This window comes from Scyliorhinus torazame, chromosome 16 (genome assembly GCF_047496885.1).
Source record: "Scyliorhinus torazame isolate Kashiwa2021f chromosome 16, sScyTor2.1, whole genome shotgun sequence".
NCBI classification, from domain to species: domain Eukaryota; kingdom Metazoa; phylum Chordata; class Chondrichthyes; order Carcharhiniformes; family Scyliorhinidae; genus Scyliorhinus; species Scyliorhinus torazame.
In genome coordinates, this window is record NC_092722.1 from 44,066,900 (window position 1) to 44,083,458 (window position 16,559).

Here is a 16,559-nt window from a genome sequence, read left to right on the forward strand (position 1 = left end):
TGAAACAATCAGCAACTTGAGGCAGGTACTTTATTACCAGATAAACAAAGTCGGGGGGGCTCCTTTTTTAATAAAAGAACCAGCTGATTGGCGCAACTATTTTAACCTGACTTCCGAGCAGGCTCATCAGTTGGTGACAGAACAAAGAAAGAGGTCACACAACAAAGATCACTGTTGGTTGGAACTTGGGTGCGCACCACAAACGGACGAGGCTTCCTAGCGGTTTATTATACGGATTCCATTGTGGAGTAAACAAACAAGAGTGAAACGGGATTCAGGTTCTAAGTAGAAGATCTTTAATGATTCAGCAGTTTAATTTCCACAAGGCTAGATTTGAGCAGCCCCGGGGATTGGATGCAGCTCAGTGATTTGACAGAGTGAGTGAGTCTTATTAGGTCCAAATTAGTTTTTTTTGGAATTAATCTCCCATGGATACTGAAGTATGGTATTGAATAGAAGGGGAGAAATTATCTGCTATCAGAGGGACGTGGAACAATGTTCCTCTATGCCCCCTTGATAAAGGGTGGTAAGAAGGGCAAGTGGATATGTGATGGCAGGAGGTTGGCAGAATCGTGAAAAATGGCCCTTGAATACAAGATTTGACTTTCGGCATGCAAGAATAGCTTCCGTTTTGGGATCTTAAAACCCTGAGTAAAAAACAATTTCTATGACTCTCAAAAGAGTCAATATTTACATATTGTGGCAATATGTCATTAGTTAAGAGGTGGCACAGGCGATGGGCAAAATGGCCTCCTTCTGTGCTGTAAACTTCTACAGTTACATGGTTCTAAGACCAGACTAAGAATTCCCAAATTGTAGCATCAATAATCATGTAACGTTCTTACTCTGTTCCCCTTCTTAAGAGTTCGCAACTATTTCCAGCAACAAAGACAAGTATTTTACACTATAAATATAAACATTCCTCTCATCAGGTTCCAGTTCAAAGGCTGCCCACAAATATTTGTCTGCTAGTGTCAAAGTGCAGGAGGTTGTACAGAATTACCCCGCTGCACACTTTGGCCATTCGTTAGGGGGGAGCAAAGAAAGTCATGAGATTTCTTCTTATTTGAAAAGATAACAAGAGTCCTCGTTTTCTTGCTCAGGTTTTCATTCTTAAAATGGATTCCCCCATCACCACCTCCTCCCAATTAGTTAAACCTTTGATTTTGGGGAATTAAACCTAACACGGTTGAATATTTGGCAGTACCCAGTGTTAGAAAGTAGGTCGGAGCTCATAATTATTTTGCCCAGTGCATTTTTAGTCACAGCCATGCTGGTTATAGGGGCATTCTGAAAGGACAGCACCCACCCACCAACCGTGCGAGGGCAAGGGAGGGTCTCAGCATGGTTGGGGGGGGGGGGGGGGGGGGGGGAGAGAGAGTTAACCTCTCAGTCAAATTTGATGAGAAAAGGTGGCGCCTTATCGGAATGGCTTGTAATCTCACCAATAATAGGAATACAAAAGTCACAATTCAAACCTGGGGAGGTGTAGAATTTAGCAAATTATTTACAACTAGGGAAAAAAAAAAAAGAGGGGATGAAGTAGGATATTCTATAACCTGGCTATCTGCACCCATGTGTCAAGTGGGATCAGGATCATCGGCATCAGTCTTTAAACTATATAACTGTTACATGACTTAAATATACACACACATAGTTGAAACATAATTGCTGAGTTATTAAGCTTACAGGTTGCATCCACCAAAGAGAACTTTATTTTCACAAAAAAAACAATTGCTCCCAGTTATTTTTCCCTGCAAAGGCTGACCTGATGAAGCTGACCAGGTCGTTCCATGAATTTCATATGTAAGCCAACCAGCTACAATGCAATAGTGGCACGGGAAGCTAGAATTCAGCATTCCGGGGGGGAGTGGGACTGTTATCCAGTGGTTTCTGCTGGCAAGTGTGTGTGTGTGTGTGTGTGTGTGTGTGTGTGTGTGTGTGTGTGTGTGTGTATATACCAGATAGGTTCAGCTTTGGTGCTCTCCCGATTCAAAATCGCCTAAAGACATTCAATGTCTAGGTTTCCACATGGGCACAATGTCAAAGGGCTACCAGCGCCCATGGGATCATTACCCCAGCGTGAGTCTATACCTTTGTGGAAAGGGGGGGGGGGGAAGGAAGAATGTGAGAGGGTGGTAACATAGGAGAAAAAGTGACCTGGGAATGACTTCAACATTCCTTCCTTTCCAAAATAGAAAGTACAGACCCGACACCTTAGTGACTTAGCTTTGAGGAAGAGGGGGAAATGAGAAGAGCAAGGGAGTAAGAAAAGGCAAATCTACTTCACAACATACCCTCCCTTCCATCTTTCTCCCTTCCATCTTTCTGTGAACTGCGCCATTCAACACCCAGAAATGTTGGGTAGAAAGAGAGTTACAGCTAGGAGCCCTCAAAAGAGTTCCAAATGTGAACAGGGCCAACTAGCTCTAATAATGGTGTGGAAGACATTGAAATCTTCATACTAACCTCTTGAGAGATGCACAACCTCCAAACAACAGAACATTTAACCTTGTTTGTGAAGTGGAATTTCTCTTTAACGCTTTGCAGACAATTGAACATCGTGCAATCTTATAATGGAGTGTACGTCTGGTAGACACATTCTACAAAACACAAATCTGTACAAAGTTGGAACCCTATAAAGTCAGTGGAATCTGCCAAATCAGCAATGTGTTTTCATTCTTGTTGTGTACTGTCGGCTTGAAGTCTCTGTTAAAGTTCTGGTAGCCCCTGCCTCCTGAGGCAATGGCAACCGAGCTGACCTTCTCCTTCCTGACAACCTCACGGGCCGAAGACCTGCTTCGAACCCACACGTCCGGGTCGTCTACTATCTCATAGATGGAACCGTCCTCAATGCTGTGCTCCACGGAGCTCCCGTTGGCCTGAGCCTCGCTATGTGCTGACAGTAATTGGCCAGGCAAGTGAGAGGTGGAGCACAGGTTGTAACGCAGCAAGATCCCTTGCTTCTTATCCAGGTGGTTGCGCTGATCGTGAAGGGATTCCTGGGAGGAGGAATCCACTTTGCCAGTCCCTTCCGGATATTCAGGCATGTCCTCGGTAGACTCGCTTTTCAGTAATTCCAAGTCCAGAGAGCCAATGGTGGGGACCAGAAACTCCACAGGCCCACAGTGCGCATTGAGCGAGATCATTCCCTTTCCTGCACAGGAGAGGGAGAGAAACAGAACTCAGTGACTTGGAAGACCACTAAAACATAATGCAGAGTCTCAATCATTGGATAACTCTGTGTCACCACTTTAACTTCAGCCACTTAACAGGGTGCTATGAACGAGAGAGGCCAGTTTATGCAATTACGAGAAAAAAATTGATTTTTTTTGTTGGAAAACACCATCAACATCAAGCAAAGGTTCAATGCATAGTCATGTTTCTTCTATAGTATCCCATCAAAAACTTCAAAGTATAACTAAAAGAGAAAATGCTGGAAAATCTCAACAGGTCTGGCAGCATCTGTAAGGAGAGAAAAGAGCGAACGTTTTGAGTCTAGGTGACTCTTTGTCAAAGCTAAAAGGCATAGAAAGTGGGAGATATTTATACTGTAGGGTGCGAGAATGAAAGATGAGCCATAGCCACAGAAACCATGGGAAAAGAGTGCTAATGGCAGTCCCCAGAGAGAATAAAAGGTGTGAAAGGCCAAACAGCAGAGAAACTAACATCAGAGGGTAAGCTGTGACAGATGTAGATGTGGGGGGAGGGGGGGGGGACATGGGTGGGAGAAAGGTAAAATGAGAAAAAAGGTGGGGGGGGGGGGGGAGGGCAAATCAAAGGGGGAAAAAGGTAATGAAAGGGGGGGGATATATAGGGGATCGGGTGGGGTAGAGCTAAGCATCTGAAATTTTTGATTTCGATGTTGAGACCAAAAGGCGTAACCGGAAGATAAGATGCTGTTCCTCCAGTTTGCGTTGAGCTTCACTGGAACATTGCAGCAGGCCAAGGGCAGACATGTGGACATGGGAGCAGGGTCTTATGTTAAAATGGGAAGCAACGGAAGGTCAGGGTCCTGAATGCGTACAGACTGAAGGTTCTCAGCAAAGCGCTCACCCAGTCTACGTTTGGTCTCTCTGATATAGAGGAGACCACATTGGAAGTAGCTAATGCAATAGACCAAATGAAAGAGGTGCAAATGAAACGCTGCTTACCCTGGAATGAGTATTTTGGGCCTGGGTTTCAGATTCCAGCATCCGCAGTAAATTTGCTTTTACTTCAAAAGTATAATGTAGACTAGTTGACAATAAAGCTTCCTCCATACTGCCCTAACACAGCATTTTTCAGATGTTTGAGAAGTGATTACAGCACAGCTAAACCTCCCTCTACACTGCTCGACAACAGGCTTGAATCCTCAGCTCAAAATACTAACTTTTACCAAATGTACAAAACACTTACATTCTTTGGAACTTGCCTAAATTTCTAAACCAATTATGTATAATGTTGGATTCATATTTCCATGTTCCATTGCAGACCTTCATTCGATGTGGCACTATATCACAAGCTATTCTCCATCTTGCTGATGTTTGAATAACCATGTCAGACCCTCTGTTCTTTTCTAGAACGCCAACCAAATTCTTCACCTTACGAAAGAAACTGCAAAACGGTGAATTTTAAATGGAGAGAGCAAACAAATCTTTACCCGTTACTTTTGGAATTCCTTCAAGTTTTGGAACTGGTAGAGTGATCAAAATTCCTTGATTCGTCCCAACCCAGAGCATCCCTTGGCAAACCAGTAAACACGTCACCAAAATATTCCTTTGGCCTTAAAGAGGGAAAAGAGGGGGAAAAAAGTTCATTGTACAGAAGTCCAGGAGTGCCACCATACAACTCTATTGAACAAACTCTACATCAACATGTTTGAAGGTCCAGGAGTAATCATTTGTTCTTCGTATTCAAACCGATATTACTGAACAAGAACTCTCGTCCTTATCTAACCACTAATAACACAGTCAATGATAGAATTGAGTAATGGAATAATGATTGGAAGGCTGTTAAAGCAGTCCATGAGCTTTGACCGAGCTTATCTGGCCATTTGAACAAATCTGGACCCTTTCCACATTTGGTCTTTCCCATTACCAATTTCTCTTAGCAGCCACTCAACATTATAACCAACAAGAGAGATGACGGTGAGTGCAGAGCAAAGTGTGAGGTAGACAGACCATCGCAAAAATTTGGATTTACGTAATGGTTTCTAGTCTGGAAATCAAGATTGATTTCCCATTGGGCAATCCATCAGCCACTGTATTTCTAAAAATAAAAATAACATTTAGCCTCTCCAGTATCAGTACCCTGGTACTGTTGGTCATTGCAGGTGTCACTATGCATGTTTGATGAGAAAGGATCGATCGGTGTTGATGTGGAGTTAGTTCAATAGAGTTGTATGGTGGCACAGTGGGTAACATTGCTGCCTCACAGTGCCAGGGACCCGGGTTCGATTACAACCTTGGGTGGCTGTGTGGAGTTTGCATATTCTCTCCGTGTCGAATGGCCTCCTTCTGCACTGTGGGGATTCTATGATTCTATGAATTACTATCTCCGGGTTTCTGATTGATTTTAATAGGCAGTTTCCCAGCCACTCTCCAGTCAATGATGATGATAACAAGATGATTGGAACAGACTGTGGGCCATGTACATTTTGCCAGGGCCGCCATGCCTTTGGCATATTTTTTGCTTCACTCTAGATTTATTTTGTGATGTGCAAGTAATGTATAGATTAAAGGTAAAAATGGTACACAAAAGTGGCAAATCGCTATGGAGTAGCAGTCATACGTATGATGTCTCAATAAAAGTGTGTGCGACAGTGCATGTGGGCACGAGAACGCTTGTTTTGTTCTTTGTGGTGACCAGACAAAGCTCAACAGGAAAGCTATGGAACAAATATTTCTAACATGCATTTTTATTTCAGATTTCTAACGTCCACAGTAATGTTGCGCCGTGGCAGTTTTGTGATGGGACTTGTGTAACTTGATGCTTGGCCACAGCTGACTAAATTTAGGCGCCAGCAGCTCAGTCTTTCAAACCACTAGTTTCCTTCCAAATCGTATAAATCTCATCTAGAAATCAGACACCTGCGATACTCAAATTAATAACTGCAGTTTAATTTTATGATGTTGGCATAAAAAGATTCAAACCTATTTTAATTTTCTTCACACCTTGCTTCAAGGGCTCCTCAGTCCACTCCACACCCTAGTGTTGGGACTTCAAGCTCCACCTTACAACAATCCCCCCCTCCCTCCCAAAAACCCCAGGAATCCCACTGTCCCACTCTTACACCCAGCTCAGCCAGCCTTAAGCGATCCGATTTAGCAAATGATTGGGTGAACCGTTCACACTGTGAACAGGTTACCCGATTTGGGATAATTTAACATGTTGCAGCAGAAACTGTTTAGAGCAATTCCGATGCTAAAATAACATTTTATTACGATGGGACAGAAGGAGAAAACCGGGGACACTAAAATTAAATGTTGCTTGACGCCAAAATGCTCAGGCAACAAGGATACAAATATTGTCTGCTTGTATCATGATTTCTGCAACATAAAACTAGAAAAGTTCACAGGTATTCATCACACAGCCTGGGCCCAATTACAGCACTATTTGCAGAGATGATACTTGGCTCTTTTCCTGCTCAATTTATTTGGTGGCCATCGAGACAAAGAAGGTTAAGAAATGGAGCTATCCCAGCAAATACAGAGGAAGTGAAAGGGTCACTTACCAGGGAAGGAGGACACAAGTGGTTGCTGAATGCTTTATGACAAATGTGCCTTGGCTCAGTGATGGTACTCCTGCCCGAGTCAGGAGGTCTGTGCATGGGTTTAAATCCCACTCCAAAGATTTGCACCCCCCCCCCCCCCCCCCCCCCCCCCCCCCCCCCCCACACCCCACCACAGTAAGCATAAAAGATCCCACGGCTGGATTTTGAAGAATAGCAAGGAGGTTTTTTTGCCTGGTATTAAGCCCAGGAAGCCAGCGATAGGAAGTACCTAGGGTCTAATCAAGTCTGCCCACGGCAGTAACTATTTACACTACACTGTCCCGTTGGGACAACCAACATGCCGGTCCCTGTTCAGGCCGGCCTTTATGTCAGATTCCTATGAGCCCCAGCTGGTGGACCTCCGCCCACTACCAGGAAGCTGGTCTTTTACGAGTCCCACAGAGACCTCAATCACTTTTCCCCGTGGCCCTCGTAGCGGTTATTACACCTGATGTTTTGGCCAATATTTTATCCCTTTACCAACATCACTAAGTCATTACCTCATCGTTGTTGTTATTTTTTAAGAAGAGGCTGTAAATTGGCTGCCGTGTCTCCTACGTTACTAACAAGGCTATACTTCAAACTACTGAATTGGTGGGAAAGTGCAAGGCACTATATATGAAAATATTTCATTCAATATTTGAAGTTAGGAACTTATTTCCTGGGATCCTAGACTCGCACCTCATCTTAACTTGGTACAGTTGGTACTATTCCTACGGGCCCCTCTCAAAACGGGAGGCTGGCACTGCTGCTTTTGATGGTAAAATACATTGGCCAAAGGACAAGCAAATGGCAGGTTGTGTGCGAAGCATCTTACCTGGAGCGAAGAACGTGCTGCGTGGGACAACATTGATTTCTTGCAGATGTTCCAGAGTCTCGTGTGAAATAATCGAATCGAGGACCCTGCAGAGAGGGCCATCCACACCCCACCACCAGCTTTCATCATATGAGTCACGTTCACCTTGTCATCTGGGTGGGCATCAAAACACTGCCAGATATCAGGGAGGGAAAGATCAGTTTTACTTGCAAAAAGAAAAAAACACCATGATGTTGATTTCAAAGCAGTGCCAAGTGCGATCATTCATAATGGTTTAGAAAACTGAAAATTAAAAAGGACTCCCTACCGCTATTGGTTAGGAGCATTTCTTCTGAATTTTTTTACTCAACACTAGGCCAGGTTTTTAAAAAGGAAACAGACCTTCTGACTCAGACACACGTCACCTTTAGCTGCTGGTCAGCTCAAATCACCCGTGTGATTTACCAGTTACATCCTGCATCTATTGATCACTCATTCTATGATTTTAACTTGCTCTTCTGAGCAGTGTGGTGGTCATCTGCCAAAAACCAGTAGGATCCTTTGCAGAATATGCAGTTAGGCTCCCTCGGCAATTGGGGCCCTGGTTGCTATTTCATCCACGGGCCTGGTCAGGAAAGCCATTGAAGTTTCCCACCAGACCACCTGGGGGGGGGGGGGGGGGGGGCAGGTGCAGAACTCTATGCAACATTGAGGGCATTTAAAGTTTATTGATAAACATATGGATGATAATGGCATAGTGTAGGTTAGATGGCTTTTGTTTCGGTGCAACATCGTGGGCCGAAGGGCCTGTACTGCGCTGTATTGTTCTATGTTCTATGTTCTAACTGTTAGGGACAGAAAAGACTCAAAGGGGGTAATTTTTGAAACTTTATTTTAAAGCATCCCTGTGGGGCCAAGAATAGCAGATTTGTCCCTTGGAAGGAAAATTTGGGCCTCTGGTTCCCATCAGTTTCCCCTTGCCACCCAACACAACAATCCTGCCTGCTGACCAGCCACCATGTCCCACCCACTTTGGACAGGCAACTGATGGGCGATAGAGTAAGTAACACGCAGCAGCTTAAATAGACTGAACTTCAAGCTGGGTAGCATCAGGATTGTTTGTTTTCTGCCCAATCTGGGCTATCCTGGGGCTACAGTGCTAGCAGCAAAGAATCCTAGTTGAAATGCAGCATAAATTAGTTGTGAACAAAAGCTATTTGTACTCGGTCTCCTCACCGGAATCCAACTGTACACCTGAGTGACACTTTTCCTCTTTCCAAGTCCATCTAGCTGATTGCTTTGGGAGCCAGTGTGCCAAGGTAAAACAGTTTTGTGCTATGGGTCTTTGCCCACTAGAGATTGGATTTGGGCAACCTGAACCTATTATTTGTAGTATCTTCACAAACGTTAGAGAGAAAAAAAAGACTATTCCTCAGCATCAGTCTGGACTGAATTTAAATCCAAGTGGCGAAAGGCTAGTGTACAAACAGACATCACCCAGTCCCACCCACAGATAGACATCAGCAGAATGCTGATCAACCAAACTACCACACAGGGCTCGAGGGCACAATCTAAAAGGCAGCCATGTCTGAAAACAATTGTGAAAACAGTGGTGGTTCCCCCAATTGCTTCTTCCAGACTGAACCAATTATAAAACTGGCACAAGCACTCGATATAACTCAGCAAGACTAAAAAAAGGTACAAATCCCCAAGCTCACTGACAAGAGGAAAATGGAAACTTTCCCAATCGATGAAAAGGCAGTTCATCCCAAAGCCTTATATTAATAGGGGTGTTGCGAATGAGAGAGAGTTAGCTCTGCTCTGCAATGGCAAACTGTGAGCTGATTAACGTACTCAAGTGTTACCTTGTGATTTAATCAGACTGCTCTCCTTTACTCCAATGTAGAACTTATTCAATCTCTCACATGGCACAGTCTTTTCTTTTGGAAAAGGTAGATTGGTCATCAACAACAACATAAATGGGTAACACGTCCACGTACTTCAGAAGGAACACGGGCATTACTGTAATTGGGAACAATGTCTCACGGATGCAGCATTTATAATTTATAAAAGGAAATCAATGAGAATAATTACCAAATGTCAAGCAAACGCCACAAAACACAGCACAGTTGAGATTCCCCAATGTACTATTGAACGGTGCACTTCAGCAAGGTTCCAGGATGAATGCCCCAAATGTGGCGCGTTATATCCTCTCAGTCAAGGTACCAAAAGAATGCAATAAATCAGCATTGGCAGGCATGGCATGAAAAACTAGTGTTCCTGCTTCTTATTTGCTAGCCAGTAGAAAACGTTCTGGGCAGGTGATCAGGTTTGGCCATGTTGTGATGCCCATCACAGTGGAATCTCGGCTCACACATAGCCTCTTTCGAGCTGCACGAGGGGAACCAGTGCCGGTGGATCCACACTCCAGTATACGTCCTTACCTTCAGAAAGACAAGTTGGGCGGTGGGAGGGGGCACATGGAATGCTTAGAATTTACAGCACACACTTGTCAAATTCAGCTGAACCCAAGGTGATCCATTTTGTGTTTCACAAAAAAACAGAGATGTGCGGAGGAAGGAAAAGCCCAGTCAGCGTTGCAAGGCAAACTAATTTTTCTGCTTCACTGCTGACAGATGCTTCGGCAAATACAGAACATTCAGTCCCTGTCAAGATTATTCAACAGACTAGCCGAGGCCAAGATTTCTCTAGCTCCTCTACATGCCCCGTTTCCACGGTCGATCCAATAAACATGACACACACGTGTGCACACACACACACACAGAAGTAAAGGGTTCTCGAGCTTCTGCAGCCTCAATGTAATGACAGACTATCTCATTCTTATCCCAAGGTGGAAACAAAAACAGGCAAACCGAGAAAAAAAAAAAATCAAACCTTAATTTCCGATTCAACAACTCAATCACACAAATCAGATAATTTTATGTTTAAAATAATTTTGGATAATGACTAAAACAGTATTTGTGAATTAACATACTAAAAATGTTCACTGCATCATCAGGTGCCAGCCTTCTCGCAGTGGAAGTATGCTCACCTCTGTGCCAGAAGGTTAAGTAGAATGAGGGAATTTACAGCACAGAAGCAGGCCATTCAGCCCAGCCACTCCATGCCAGTCTTTATGCTCCACTTGTTCCTCCTCCTATCCTTCCTTAACTATTAGCATAACCTTCAATTCTCTTCTCCTGCATATGCTTATCAAGCCTCCCCTCATTTGTATCTTTTTTTTTAAAATTTAGAGTACCCAATTATTTTTTGTTCCAATTAAAGGGCAATTTAGCGTGGCCAATCAACCTAACCTGCACATCTTGGGGTTGTGGGGGTGAAACCCACGCAAACACGGGGAGAATGTGCAAACTCCACACAGACAGCAACCCGGGGCTGGGATCGAACCCGGGTCCTCAGCGCCCTAGACAGCAGTGCTACCCACTGCGCCACCAAGCCACCCATCCCTCATGTGTATCCAACCTGCTCGCCTCAACCACTCCACACATTAGAGATTTCCACATTCTCACAATTACAAATAAAAAGAGGTCATTTGTGAATTTCCCATTTTATTTCTTGGTGACTATTTTGTACTCACAGTCTCTAGATTTGCTCTTTACCTACAAGTGAAACTCTCTTTTAGGGCAATATTTCAATTCACTGGAAACTCACCCACTTGCAGAGCATTAAAATCAGATCCAACCAGTCCTCAACATTCTCAATTAAGTCAGTCCCCCCCCCCCGCCGCCCCCCATGAAAGAAGCTCAAGCTGTTGATTCTTTCCTGCTGGATATATCTTTTGCACCCTTTCCAGTGCCACTATGACTATTTTATGATGACATGCACACTGCACTCCAAGTGTGGCCTAAGCAAGGTTCAATAAAGGTTCAGCATCACTTCTCTACTTTAAAATTCTATTCTTTGAGAAATAAACCCAAGTGCTCGATTTGATCTTTTTAATGAGCTTATTGATCAAATTTAGTGGTGTGTATTTGCGCTTCCTACCTCTTTGCTTCTTCATCCCCATTTCATTAGATTCTTAATTTCGAAGTTAATATGCGACCTCTATTTTTCTTACCAAAATGGAATGCCTCACACTTTGTTGAAACTCGGTGCCAATTGTATGCTGATTCTGCAAGTGTATTAAATGCTTCTTGAAATTTGTAGCAGTTTTCCTCAGTGTCAAGTATGAATCTCACAACCCCAATTTGGTGTTGTGTACCAATTAAGAAATTATGCTTTTCATTCTAAAATAGAAATTGCTAATATAAATTGTGAACAGTGATCCTTGCACTTATCGGTGTGGAACTCAGCTCCCACCTTCTACGTCTCAATCGGTCAACGATCCACTCTGCTCTTTGTTCCCTGGTTCCACATGCTTGATCTTATCCCATTGGTCAATGTGTGGTACCTTATCAAAGCCTTTTAGAAATCTACATACATTTTATGTGAGATCTTCCGATCCCGCAATGGTGCACCTCCGCCATGGGTCCAATATGCAGGCAGGCTTCCCTGGGACCTCTCGATCCCCCGGGAACTACCAGCCTCCCAGGGACACTACAGCCAGGCCCTGTTCAGTACAATGTGGACCAGGCAGAACAGCACCCGGGGGAGTCTCCCAGGCTATCAGAGGCCCCTGGATGCCCAGGAGTAGTGAAGGGTGGCTTCTTGGCCTTCCCCCTGGGACACGGGCAACGAGGCATTGGCCAGCTGGTAACTTGGCACTGCCACCACCCCTGGCATTGCCAAGGAGTCTGGGTGGTACTGCCAAGCTAGCCAGTGCAAGGGTGCCCAGGTGCCAGTGCCAAGGGTCAGGGATGGTAAGTGGGGTGTCCTCACTTGGGGGGGGGGGGGGGGGGGGGGGATTTGGTGGTGATACTGCCTATGGATGGGGGGGGGGGGGGTAGGCAAGCTCACTTAGAGATCGGGGCATCCTTTCAAAATTACAGTCCGATCTCAGTCCAGCTCCACAGTACTGAAAAAAATTCTAAGCATGGGCGAAACGGATTAAATATCCCCAGGACCCAAAAGGTGTTGCTCGATAGTGGAGAGGAACTCACCGGCAGAGCAGGCGGGAAAGTTCCTGCAAAAACCGCCACAAATGAAGTCTGAAATTTTTCTGTTAAATTCCGCCCAGTGTCTTGCATTTCAAATGCCCTTTTCCGATTGTCAAGCCAGTTCTGGACATTCTAACATTGTGACAGCCACTTTTTAAATGCAAGTCTTCTTTTACAGAACAGTAGGTGGTGTGGGCCTACTTGTGTTGTGTTCAATTAGCCCTCTGTGTAGAGAGAAGATGAACCTTTCTGGGCAATTGTGGGAATTCTAACATCGAAAGGGTTTGGTTAGCAGCCATTAGAAAAGTGGGACATTCAATGCAATTTTCTAGGCCAGGTAACAGTGAGCCCCGGGTTAATGCTCACAATTCCGCAAAAAATTCCACATCATGGCCCAGTAGGCAAGAGAAGCAAGGTGACAAACATAAATTTTTGTTGGTCTTTCCCACACCTCGTGGTGCACAAGGCAGATTTGAATCTGTTCTCAGAGCGAGCTTTTTCCTGGAACAAGTCGCAAACCTGACATAGAATCCCTATAGTGGAGAAGGAGGCCATTCGGTTCATCGAGTCTGCACCGACCCTCCGAAAGAGCACCCCACCCATGCCCACTCCCCTTAACCCCACGTAAACCTTGGACACTAAGAGACAATTTATCATGGCCAGACCACCTAACCTTCACATCTTTGGACTGTGGGAGGAAACCGGAGCACCCGGAGTAAACCCACGCACACACGGGGAGGATGTGCAAATTCCACACAGTCACCCAAAGTTGGAATTTGACCCAGGTTCCTCGCGCTGTGAGGCAGCAGTGCTAACCACTGTACCCGTCAGAGGCTAAACACTGGAGGGGCGCCTCAAGTCCTGGGGTTTCTGACTCAGAGACAGGGGGCGAAATTCTCCGGTATCGGCCGACCGGCGCCCAAAACGGCGCAAATCAGTTGGGCGTCGCGCCACCCCAAAGGTGCAGAATCCTCCGCATCCTGGGGGGCCGAGCCCTAACCTTGAGGGGCTAGGCCCGCGCCGGACCAATTTCCGCCCCGCCAGCTGGCGGAAAAAGCCTTTGGCGCCCCGCCAGCTGGCGCGGAAATGACATTGCCGGGAGGCGCATGCGCGGGAGCGTTAGCGGCCGCTCACGGCATCCCCACGCATGCGCGGGGGAGGGACTCTCTTCCGCCTCCACCATGGTGGAGACTGTGGTGAAGGCGGAAGGAAAAGAGTGCCCCCCCACGGCACAGGCCCGCCCGCGGATTGGTGGGCCCCGATTGCGGGCCAGGCCACCGTGGGGGCACCCCCCGGGGCCAGATCCCCCCCCCCCACCACCCCAGGACCCCGCCGCCTTGTCCCGCCGGTAAGAGAGGTGGTTTAATCCACGCCGGCGGGACAGGCATCCTAGCAGCGGGACTTCGGCCCATCCGGGCCGGAGAATCGCGGGGGGGGGGGGGGCGCCAACCGGCGCGGTGCAATTCCCACCCCCGCCGAATCTCCGGTGCCGGAGAATTTGGCAACCGGCGGGGGCGGGATTCACGTGGGGGGTCGGAGAATCTCGCCCAGGGACTCACCAGAAGACCTCCATAAGGAATAAATAGAGAAGGTGCTACTCTGACCTCTGTATACAAGTTTCACTAGCAGAGGTTTGGTGACTTCATGATAAGCAGTTCATATATCAGGAAATACAAATTAAAAATTAAGTAACGAAGAAGGGCAGGCGGAATTTATTTTCACCAAAGAGTATTAGAGTTACACATGGAAGGCCACTGAGGCATTAAGAACATAATAGGTGCAAGATTAGGTAATTCATCCCTTTGAACCCGCTTCACCACTCAATGAGATCATGGTTGATCTAATTCAACACCGTTTTCCTGCACTCTCTTCATATCCCTCAATGCTTTTAACATGTGGAAATCTGTCAATCTCAGTCTTGAGCACAGTCAACGACTGAAGCACAGATTTACCGTGCTCAGAGTGAAGACGTTCCTCCTCATTGACGTCCAAAATAGCCTGCAATGTTATTCTGAGTATACGGGTGGGATTATCTAGCCATTCCCGGCAGTGGGATCTTCCGTTCCTGCAACCCTCGCCGTGGCAGGACTGGCGAGCCAAAGCATGCCAAGGGAGGGCTGGAAAATCTCGCCCCGTGTCCCCTAGAGGTTCTCGACCTCCACATCCTTCCTGTTGATTGGTTCAAGGGGTAATATAGAAGACATTGTGGAATATGGCAAGAATGCCAAGGCTTCTAATAATGGATTATTCCAGTTCCAGAAAAATCTTGGGTTGATAAACTCTCAAGACTCAAGAATCGTGTTGCATGTCAAAGTTTGCCAAGACAGACAACAGTGCCCCTTTAAGGCTGAATAGATTAGAGCATGTCCTTTGCCAAAACCGGCTGCACCAATACACTGGTGTTAGAGCAGAAAGCAACATCTGCTAGTTAATTCTATTGCTGCTAGTGGGAGCATCTAAATCCATTTTTGCTTCATGTGGCTTTCATAAAATATTCTCACAGAAATTAATCAAAGATCATTTTCTGCAGCGCGCACACACTCCTGCCCACTTTGTAATGCAAATGGCGCAAGCTTCTCAAAGCTAATATGAATTTTTAATGTTTTTATCCGAAGTCTTAAGAGATCACATCATTTAAAAATACATTTTTAAATTGTTCTCCATCGTCAAGGAGATTTTTTTATGGCTCCAGCTGTGCAAAGATTTTACTGACTGTCAGGGAATATAGTCAGTGGATAGGGCAGTGCCTACGAATGAAAAGCTTCTGGTTAGACAGTCGGGGACAGCCACACGTAGCATGTGCACCTTTTTATTTTCATGCCAAAAGTGAGACAGATTGCAGGCATCAGATACTTTAATACTCTATCGATCAAATTAAAAAGTCTCCTCCCTCTTCACACCTCCCCTCCCCCATGCCCCCAGCTTCTATTCTACATTCTATTGATATTACTGCAGTTAGTGTTCTTCAGAATATATCCCTCATGATCCAAGATGCATCATCTTACGCTCTTCTGCTTCCCTCCAGTCCTTAAATGTGTTGCCACCATTAATTTCAAACCCATTCTCGCTCAGATCCCAAGATTATTAAAGTCCTTACTTCGCTTGGTCTCCTTTCCTGCTATGATTTACAGACTAGTTTAGTATAACAGCGCCAGGGACCCATGTTTGATTCCCGGCTTGGGTCACTGTCTGTGCGGAGTCTGCACATCCTCCCCGTGTGTGCGTGGGTTTTCTCCGGGTGCTCCGGTTTCCTCCCACAGTTCAAAGATGTGCAGGTTAGGTGAATTGGACACTCTGAATTCTCCCTCAGTGTACCTGAACAGGCGCTGGTTTTGGCGACTAGGGGCTTTTCACAGTAACTTCATTACAGTGTTAATGTACGCCTACTTGTGACCCTAATAAAGATTATTATTAAACCTAATTGTGTTGTAACCTGTCCAGTCTGGAAATCTAGTGTTGGGAAGCGTGGGACCCTCAACATCATTGGTATCATTTTAGTACAGTACTCTGGGAACAGAAACATGAATATACTGTAATTAGATAAGTAAAACAACTTTATTATCACTTTATATTATGTTTTATTACTGTTTTGTGTTTATTTATATCAACAACGCTTCCCAGTATTTTCTAATATTAATCCATAATCCTGAAAATTCCAAAATCCAGAAATGATTTGGTCCCAAGCATTCCAGACTGGAGGGGTTAGTGTGTATTACTTCAATCCATCACATCAGGGGCTGATTTAGCACACTGGGCTAAATCGCTGGCTTTTAAAGCAAACCAAGGCAGGCCAGCAGCACAGTTCAATTCCCATACCAGGCGCCAGAATGTGGCGACTAGGGGCTTTTCACAATAACTTCATTTGAAGCCTACTTGTGACAATAAGCGCTTCTGATTTCATTTCATCTCTCCCACACAAATTTGGTAATTTTAATATTACATTCTTTCTTTT

At 45.3% G+C, this 16,559-nt stretch overlaps 1 protein-coding gene across 1 annotated transcript in view; it reads right to left on the reverse strand.

Moving 5' to 3' along the window:
* Positions 1–273: 273 nt before the first annotated feature.
* LOC140392781 (rho guanine nucleotide exchange factor 10-like protein) overlaps positions 274–16,559 on the reverse strand; it is a 241,350-nt gene continuing 225,064 nt past the window's right edge. Inside the window, 4 exon segments of the mRNA XM_072478416.1 lie at positions 274–3,157; positions 4,643–4,765; positions 7,572–7,634; positions 7,637–7,742. Coding sequence (XP_072334517.1) covers positions 2,637–3,157; positions 4,643–4,765; positions 7,572–7,634; positions 7,637–7,742 — 813 coding nt within the window. The 3' untranslated portion in view covers positions 274–2,636.